At 45.4% G+C, this 9,502-nt stretch overlaps 1 protein-coding gene across 6 annotated transcripts in view; it reads right to left on the reverse strand.

Moving 5' to 3' along the window:
• The window catches only part of CRBN (cereblon), a 44,722-nt gene extending 37,239 nt beyond the window's left edge, over positions 1-7,483 (reverse strand). For 2 of the 6 annotated variants that reach the window (XR_010589027.1, XM_005288526.4), the window contains exons 1-2: positions 7,328-7,483; positions 276-382 (exon numbers count right to left, since the gene is read on the reverse strand). Coding sequence is in view for 4 of the 6 variants with exons in the window: in XM_005288526.4 (XP_005288583.1) it covers positions 276-382; positions 7,328-7,394 (174 nt within the window). In the remaining 2 variants the exon portion in view is untranslated. Of the gene's footprint in view, positions 1-275; positions 386-5,338; positions 5,372-7,327 lie in introns of all 6 variants that reach the window. The other 4 variants (XR_010589026.1, XM_005288525.4, XM_042849908.2 and 1 more) reach the window with 3 other exon arrangements.
• Between the last annotated feature and the right edge of the window lie 2,019 nt (positions 7,484-9,502).

Here is a 9,502-nt window from a genome sequence, read left to right on the forward strand (position 1 = left end):
GCTAAATTAAATACCCACCATTTGTTTCTTGTAGAAGTTCAAGTTAGTTATATGTACCTCTGGTCTCTATTCCATTACTACTATAACTAAAAGGAGGGATTCCTGGGACAATATTTGAAAGAATAGTCTAGGTAACCTGACAACACTAGGAATGCCACTGCATTTATTCAAAATCTTTAATAAAATCCAAGCCTGTATATTTACATACAACTGGATCAAAACTCTTCACAAGGATGCTTAAGATGCTGTGGAAAACACATAGAAAAACCACATACCATATGTGATGTTGGCAGACTGGTGTCAAAATTAATGTTTGGCTTTTCAGTTTCTTTACTATCTTGATCTTCAACTTCCATTTCAAGGTCATCCTCTTCCTCACTCTCTGCTAGCAAGCAGGAAACAAAATGTCAAGAAGAAACATCATCCAACAAGTGTTAAGCTGCCTCGAAAACGCAAAGCATTAGGAAAAAGAGGATACATAGCATCCCTGGAATATATCCTTCCATAGGCAAACAGTCTTCATATTTATAAATTGGTGAAAAACAAATGAGTTTTACTTTTATGGGAAACTATTTTCCTGCTGTTGCACAGAATCACATTTTCACAGAAACAGTCAAGTGCTGGTAATATGTTTTCAAGGCACCAAACAGAAAAAGGTGCAGCAATTATTACATGAAACAATATTGTCACCAAAGATGTCCAATTATAATACAAAGTAGTACTTCTTAATTCCAAATTTTTACTCACATTATGTAAGGAAATGAACTGAAGGAACCGAGAAAACTAGGCTATATGGCAAGATGTTAAATATTTTATTACATTTATAGTACTTTGAAATTTAGACAATTGCATAATAAAAGTTAGTAGTAGTATCTACACAAAATGAGTTAAAAGAAATACCAAGTTCTACACCCATTTGAGCCCCTCAAACAATATTTCTGGCCAAGTTTTTTGGTGTTGTTGTTAACCTCTCTCGTGATTGTGTGAAACACCCACACAAATCAGCAAGCGAAACTAAGTTACTATGAGAGGAAGCAATTAACTTGATTCTTTAAAAATTGCTGTCAAATACAAAAGTAAATAATATGTAAAACTGGAGGAAAGTAGTAATCTCTTGCATTCCAGTAATTATACATGTTACTTCTAAAAATATTTTCAGACAAAAGTGTGATTTTTAAGTTTGCAATGTCCTTTTTAATCCTTTACTTCCATAATCTATATGTAGTAAATACATCTCCTATATAAGAAAAGTATTTAGTGATTCGGTGCTCACAATAGCTACTTCACTTACATATAAAATGTGTTTAAAAATTTAAATATTTTTCTACTGTATTAAATGTAAGAGACTACAGTGGAGAAAATCAAAGTAATACCCATCTCTATAAATTGCTAACTAGTGATCATTCTAGGCATGACCACTGACTACTCACCAGGAATTGGTGGGGGGAAAGGTAGGGAAATGGTTAATTTCTCCTTGTTTTAAGATCCAAGGGTTTGAATCGGTGTTCACCAGGAAATTGGTGAAAAAGTCTCTCAAGGTTACCAAGGGAAGGGTTATAGTACTTGGGAGGGAGATATTCTGGGGGGGGAGGTAGACAGAGTTTCCCAAATGACTCATAAATAATTTGGGTGGTGGCAGGAAAACCAGATCTAAGCTGGTAGTTAAGCTTAGAGGTTCTCATGCAGGTCCCCACATCTGTACCCTAGAGTTCAGAGTGGGGAAGGAAAGCTTATGCTCAAATAAATTTGTTCGTCTCTAAGGTGCCACAAGTACTCCTGTTCTTTTCACTGACTACATAATGGCTACTGTTAGTTTATATCCATATAGTGCAATGAGCTAATTAAACAACACTTCTCCTTTAGTTGCACGACACTCATACTTTTTCTTCAGAAGAGGAATGAAAATGACCGTCACATGATATATTCATGCCTAGCTTTCGTGTAAGCTGTCTAAAATAGATTTGCAGGATTCTAGCAATAAATGCTGAGTAGTGAATCTATTGTAATGGTGCTGAAATACATCACACAGATCTTGAAATACAACACAGAAAGGACCTAATATAAGGGTTGTGACAGATTTCTTGCTTAGCTTTTGTCTTTATAATTAATATGTTCTTTAAAATGAACAAAGAAAACAAAATCAAGTAACAAATACAAACCACAAATATTGACAAAGATCAGCAACTGCATCTTATTTCGAAATCACAATAAGAGAGGTCAGACTTATAAAAGTAAGGTGTCTCAGGAGGAATAATTCTATTCTCAGCAATGGAAGTGCAGGCTACATAAACCTTACCAAGACCCTATTGTGTTCAAAAGTAGAGGTAAAGGGGCACAATTAGAAAGAAACCAATAGCCTTTCCGGGACTCTATGATGATGCATGACAACCTGCATGTTTTTTAAGGTATGATGTGTCTGTAAATGATCTTAAAATAAGGTAAATATTGAATAGATTGCAAAACAGTGAACATGGCATTTCTCAAGTTCTCCTCTTCACCTATCACAAGTGAATGCCACAGATGCAAGCTTTTCCAAGTGCTTGGCTGATAGTTTTCTATATGTTCCAGTGGACAATTACTACTCCTGGGGGAAATCTGTGCTACTGGGTGTGTGCATAATTAATGAGCCCCGCATACTTTTAATTTTTTACACAGAAAAAAGCTTCTGCCAAAATGTTGCTGCAGTTCCGCCTGTTGCTTACCACAGGGCACTGTGGCGCAAGAACAGCAGCAGCTCCCAGCAGAAAATAACTTCTGCAGTTCCACCTTTTGCCCACCAGAAGGCACTGTGGCAATAGACCACAATAGAAGCTCCTGGCCAGCTAAGGAAGAGAAAGAACCTGCCTTCTTCACAGCACCGGTCAGGCCAGGTCAGGAGACAGGGGCTATGGAGAGTCTGACAACATGGGGTGCTGGGGGGGACAGGGGCTCATAAGGGCCAGTGGGAGAGGACAGACTGCACGGCAGAGGCTGAATGGGAGTGGAGGAACAGGGCCACAGGGGGGGAGAGAGGTCCAGGGCCACATGGTGACAAGGGAGGGGGTGCAGAGCTACATAGGGACAGAGGGGTGGTGGAATGGGGAGAGGGGGAAGAGGTACATTGCCACATGGGGATGGAGGAGTGGGTGTCTGAGTGGGGGTGAAGAGACGCATGTGGACAGGGGGTGTAAGGACACATAGGGGTGCAGGAACACATGGGGACAGGGACAAATGTGCCTGACTGAATGGGAGAGGCTAGGGGTCAGCCAGGGTCTGCATGGGGGAAGCTCCCTACAATCTCTCCCCTCTACCCCCAAAAACCTGTTCCATACTTTTCCCATCCATACCCAACAACCCTCCAAGTTCACACTCAGGCTCCTTTCCAGCAATTTACTTCCCTCTCCCTCAGCTCCTCCGTTACCCCGGACACCCCCAAGCCTTTGCACTGCTTCTGAGGGGTGCGGGAAATACAGTTCTGTATTGTAGTTTAAATGAATTATTACTCAGAGTTCTGTATTAATATGCCTAGTAAGGAATCTATTTGTCAAAAAATATTTCCTGAATCTTTTTTGTTGTTTGTATTGTAACAGACACACTTGCTGACAAGTATTCTGAAATAAATGACCAAAAATAATTGAAACTGGTATGATTATATTGTGTTATTTTGACAAATAAAATATGCATAATTTTAAAATACTGTGTGCAGAATTTTTATTTTTTTGGTGCAGAATTCCCCCAGGAGTAAATTACATTTGAAAATGTTGTGCTAATATATTTTACATAACTTTCCACATAGGAGGACATGATCTGATTTGTCTGTGTTATGAACCTTGCGCATATCATATTTCTCCCACTCATATGAATATTTTAACAAGCTGGCTCAATTCTAGGTGCAGAATGCATATTAATAGGAAATGACTGTATCTGACAACCCCCTAATCTCATTTCCTATATTGTCTTAACTATATTTTGGAGCTCTAAACATAGACATCTCAGTTATTTTTCAAACACATTTAATTTCTACTTAGAGTTGTCTCCCACTGTCTCCAGTGAGAAGTCCTGTGTATATTATAAAATCAATTGTATTCAAATCAGCATTAGGCCCTCCTTTTTTAAAACTTGATACCCAAAAGATTTTTGCTAGTTGATTCCTTCCATCTAAAAATGATATTCTGGTTTAAACGAACTCTTATTCAGGTATATCACTAGGTAATGAGTTTTTGTGGGTTTTTTTTATTTTAAAAAAGAGGTAGGGAAAAAAGGAGGAGATGCTTTGTTTGTTTCAAACAGAGAGACTAGAAAGCATCATTTGTAGATTAAAAATCAGTTGTGTCCTGCAAAGTTTTGCATAGCATTGCCAAAATATATATTAACTGTGGTGTGCTGGCCGAATGAGCCTGGAAGCCTGTGAGGAATGATGACTCATTTTACTGCAATGGCACAATGTGAACACTGAAAGAGCATCAGTGTCTTTACTTTTCTACAAAATTTTTATCACAAAAAAAAATTAGAGGGAAGGCAGAAAGAGTACATCTTGCCTTCTCTTACCTAAAAGAAACTATCTGATTTTTCAGCTGAAAGTAAAATGTGACCTTTAGTATATTAAAACTATGCCAAAGTCAGGGCAAGCACCCAAGATAACATTCAAACCACATGACAGACCTTACTTACATTTACTTTGTAGAAGGCAGATCACCAATCTAGGTACTCAAACGTATCTCATCAATCACAAATATTAATGAATTTACTCTCAATGCCTTTGTGAGGTAAGAAAGTACCTCATTTTATAGCTGGGAAAAGGAGGTGCAGGGAAAAGATTAAGGCAGGCATTTTCAAAGGAGTCTAAGGGAGTTAGGCAACCCACTCTCTGAATTTCAATGGAAATTAAGCACCGAATTCTGTGGGCTTATCCACAATAGGAAATTTACTATCATAACTATATCAGTCTGGCACCCCATGTAGACACCCTTAGTCTGGAATAGGAATGCCTTTTTCTAGATTAATTCATACCACTTCCAAACCAACATAAACTAACATGGAGAAAGCACTCATTCCAAAATAAGTGTGTCCACAGGGGATGCCAGACTGATATAATTATAGTGGTTTCCTTATGTTGGCAAACTTCCCCATGCAGACAAGCCCTTAGTCTGCTTTAAAATTCCTATCTTGAGTGAGTCAAGGTCACACAGAAAGTCTGTGGCAGGAGGAGGAATTGACTCTAGATCTCTTGAGTTAAGTACTTTAACCACGGTCCATCCCAGCTTCCCTGCTTATAAGTGGGATTTACAGTGTTCAAACTGAAAGTTTCTTCTTGGACTTCAAACTAACATAGTAACTCTTGAGCTATAGATAAAGGTACCTGCAGTTCTCCTTGAATCAGTGCTCAGCATCCCTGTAAATCATAGATTTACATAAATCATACACTGAATATCCAATTCTCCTTTTACATGGGTATGGAGTTGATCTAAAAGATAAAGTTTCCATTCCTAACTTCTAACACACATTCAATATTTAATTATTTTGCCCTTCTATGCTGCGTGGCTGATGTTTAACTTCTGTACATTCCCTGCTGTAAGCAAGCAGCAAGCCAATACTAGACAATTACATGACATATGAAGGCTGAAAGACTGCAGCTTCATTTGTAAAACATTGTTTCCTCTGCATATCTTACCCCCTGCTTAAATACTAATTGCAACTACATAAGCAGCAATAAAAAAAATAATCAGAGAATGCCTCCCCTTTCTGTCTAAGCTTCCTCAATACACACAAACAAAAGTAAAAGTGAAAACAATAGTAGATGCTGCTGCTGCTCCTTCTTCTGACCAAGAAGAGCCCTCTGCCAGGGGCAGATTCAGAGCACCCCTGAAAGCAGGAGGGATGGCTGTACATAAGCAGTCATAAACACCACATCCTAACACAGCCTGTCTTCCTTCCCTGCCTCCACACCTCACCGTCCGCCAAAGGACCTGTTCTCTCCTACTTTCCCCTAATCTGATCATGCCTGGTCCCGCACTGAAAAACACCTATTTTAATATCATGTCCCTCTATTGTTATTATTTGTATACTACACTGAGCCCACTATACAGCAAGCCCTCCTCCACTGCCAAAGTCCTCACGTTCCCTTCCTAGTTCTCCCTCCTCTGCTCACCGAGTCCAAGACCTTTCCCTAGAGCTCTCACTTGCTTCCCCACCATACCAGTGCTGCAGTATTCCACCACCCAGCCCCACTCCCTATTCCCCAATGATGTCCCAGGCTTCTGGATCCTGGTGACATGTTCAGAGGCCCCAAACACCCCCCTTTGTTCTCCCCCCCACCCCCGCACCACAGTCTCCTGCCCCGCTGCTTCTCACTGCAGTTCCATACCCCACCATGCCACAGATTCCTGCCCCCCGACCACATCCCCCTTACCCCTGTGCCACAGGCTCCTGACACCCCTGCATCACAGGTCCCTACCCCCCATTGCAGCCCCCGGCTACCTTGTGCCACAGGCCCCAGCCCCCCACCGCAGCCATGTCCCCCCATCCCATAGGGCCCTGCCCCCCACCGCAGACCCCTATCCCCCCATCCCAGAGCCCTGCCACCCCATCCCACAGGGCCCTGCCCCCCACCGCAGCCCCTTGCCCCCCATCCCACAGGGCCCTGCCCCCCACCACAGCCCCTTGCCCCCATCCCACAGAGCCCTGCCCCCCCACCGCAGCCCCTTGCCCCCCATCCCAGAGCCCTGCCCCCCACCGCAGCCCCTTGCCCCCCATCCCACAGAGCCCTGCCCCCCCCACCGCAGTCCCCTGTCCCCCATCCCACAGGGCCCTGCCCCCCACCGCAGCCCCCTACCCCCCATCCCACAGGGCCCTGCCCCCATCCCACAGAGCCCTGCCCCCCACCGCAGCCCCTTGCCCCCCATCCCACAGAGCCCTGCCCCCCCACCGCAGCCCCCTGCCCCCCATCCCACAGGGCCCTGCCCCCCCACCGCAGCCCCTTGCCCCCCATCCCACAGAGCCCTGCCCCCCCCACCGCAGCCCCCTGCCCCCCATCCCACAGGGCCCTGCCCCCCCACCGCAGCCCCCTGCCCCCCATCCCACAGGGCCCTGCCCCCCCACCGCAGCCCCCTGCCCCCCATCCCACAGGGCCCTGCCCCCCCACCGCAGCCCCTTGCCCCCCATCCCACAGAGCCCTGCCCCCCCCACCGCAGCCCCCTGCCCCCCATCCCACAGGGCCCTGCCCCCCACCGCAGCCTCTTGCCCCTCGCACCCCCCAGCCGAGCTCCTCTTCTCCACCCCCTCGCCCAGCCCGTCCCTCGCTCTGCCCCCGCGCAGGGAGCCGGGCCGGGGCGGCGGCAGCGGCCACTACCGGGTAGGAGCTGCAGGTGATTCCCCATGTTGTTCTCGGGCTCTCCGCCTCCTTCCTCGGCAGCCATCGCTGTTTACCCGGAGAGGAGCCTGGGAAGCCGCCGGGCGGGAGGAGGAGGAGCCGCCGGGGAAGCGCTCAGACCTGCAGCCACAGCGAGCCGCGGCACAGCGACCCCTAGCGCCCAGCGGGGCGGGGGCTGCCGGGAGAGCCACGCGCCGGGCCGGGCCGGGCGCCCCTCACCGTGTCACGTCCCGGGGCGGGGCGGGACGTGAGGAACCTTCCTCGTGCTACCGGCAGCGGCGGGGTCTAGAGCGAGGATCCCGCTCAGAGCGCGGGACGGGGAGGCTAATGGCGCCCCCCGGCCAGGCCGCCCACGGTGGTGAAGTGTCCGGCCCGGGCGCGCTGCAGGCAGCAGCTGATCGCTCCCCCCCAGGGCTGCGGGTTCCCTGTGGCCCCTTCGTCTCCCCACCCCAGCCTGGACTTGGGAAGAGAGACGGACGGAGGCAGCCTGCAGCTGGCGCCGCTGCTTTTGGCATCAACTGGTTCCTGTACTTTCCACTAGGGAGATATTTGCTTCAACCCCAGGCAGCCCTTGCCCTCAGTCTCATTATCGTGGCTTCAGTCCATCTGCCCCCTTCCTTCCCTCCCTTCAGTGTCCCTCTTCCTTGCTTTGGCTTTCCACTTAGCTGATCCATTCCTTGCAAAAACACCATCCGCCACCGCCACCAACCCTTTGAGACAAAAAAAAAAATGTAGCTCTACTAGGACTTGGGCAACCCATCACTGTATGTTATATCCCTCTCTCCCACCCTTCCTCGCTCCTGACGCTTTTGATTGTAAATTCCTCAGGGCAGGGACTGTTTGTTATTTTATACTGCCTTTAGCACACTGGCCTCCAGGCATTGTAGTAATACAAATAATAACAAGAAAACTGGTCAAGCTGAGCAGAAGGCCTGAAGTAAACAAACTGCAGGGAGCAAAGTGAAAGTGCAGTAAGCTATGCTCCCTGCTAATTCTTCCTAACATTCCAAAAAATGCCCCTTTTTCTCTGCACAGCTAAAACTCTCAGCTCCGATCTTGATTTCTATAACTTCCTTCTTTTAGTCCTTCTGGATACCCATCTCCCTGCCACAATTTCAGAGTAACTGAACTTGTATCATCCCTCTGCAGTCCACTCCAGGAGTCCCCAGTCAAGTCTCAGGCTTCTAGCTATCAACTGTCTCTGTACATTTGCATTTTATTCCATGCTGACCCTTATGCTTAATGTGCCTTCCCTTCCCCTTAACAGCATATTTATTTACAACACAATGCTTTAATTTTTTTGAAACCAACAGTGAGAATTATCTTCCAAAATATGAGATGGGATTACAGTATCTAATGGCCCATGTACACAAAATGGTGCTCTCAAGAAATACTCTTGGCTCATATTTGTAATATGGGACTTTTTGATTTCTGAGTTAATCCATCATGGAACAAACACCACTCTGGTCTTTTACACAAAAAATTGTGCTTTGGATAATGATATTTGTCATTAGGAACAGGATTCATGTACTTTCAAGTAAGAAACTCATTAGGGAGCCCACTGTGTGCTTTGAGGCCAGATCTTACAAAACTAGAGATGGAACTAAACTGAAACCCCAGATAGGAACATGCTAACCCTGCCTGAGGTTGGGGGATGTTTGGAAAGTGAACCCAGATTAGTGTTTTGTGGGCCAAATTCTCAGATGGTCTAAACATATTGGCTTTAGTGTATCTATATTGATTTACACAAGTCGAATATCTGGTCCTACAAATGGCCCATACTTTATAATGGGCCAACTCCAAAATGCAGATCTTAACACCTCAAAGTTTTGATGCCTTTGAAACCTGGTTTTTTTTTTAATCCAAATTTTTCAGTACGAGGATCTCTACTCAGCACTCCTAATGCAGCTCCAGATATGATGTTGATTGCTGTATGAACATGAACACTGACAAATACTTTAGAAATAATATTCTTCAAACTAGTCAAAACCTAGATCCTCATCCCAGGATATGTGTTTTTGAAGTGGTAGAATCTGATAGGAAGTTTGAATATCTCAGAGAATAGATATTTTCAACTCACTTTTACTTACAAAAGAGTATGATGTAGCCTGAAGTGTTTCCCAGTACTGCTAAAAGATTTTTCAGAATCAATAA

This window comes from Chrysemys picta, chromosome 7 (assembly GCF_011386835.1).
Source record: "Chrysemys picta bellii isolate R12L10 chromosome 7, ASM1138683v2, whole genome shotgun sequence".
NCBI lineage: Eukaryota > Metazoa > Chordata > Testudines > Emydidae > Chrysemys > Chrysemys picta.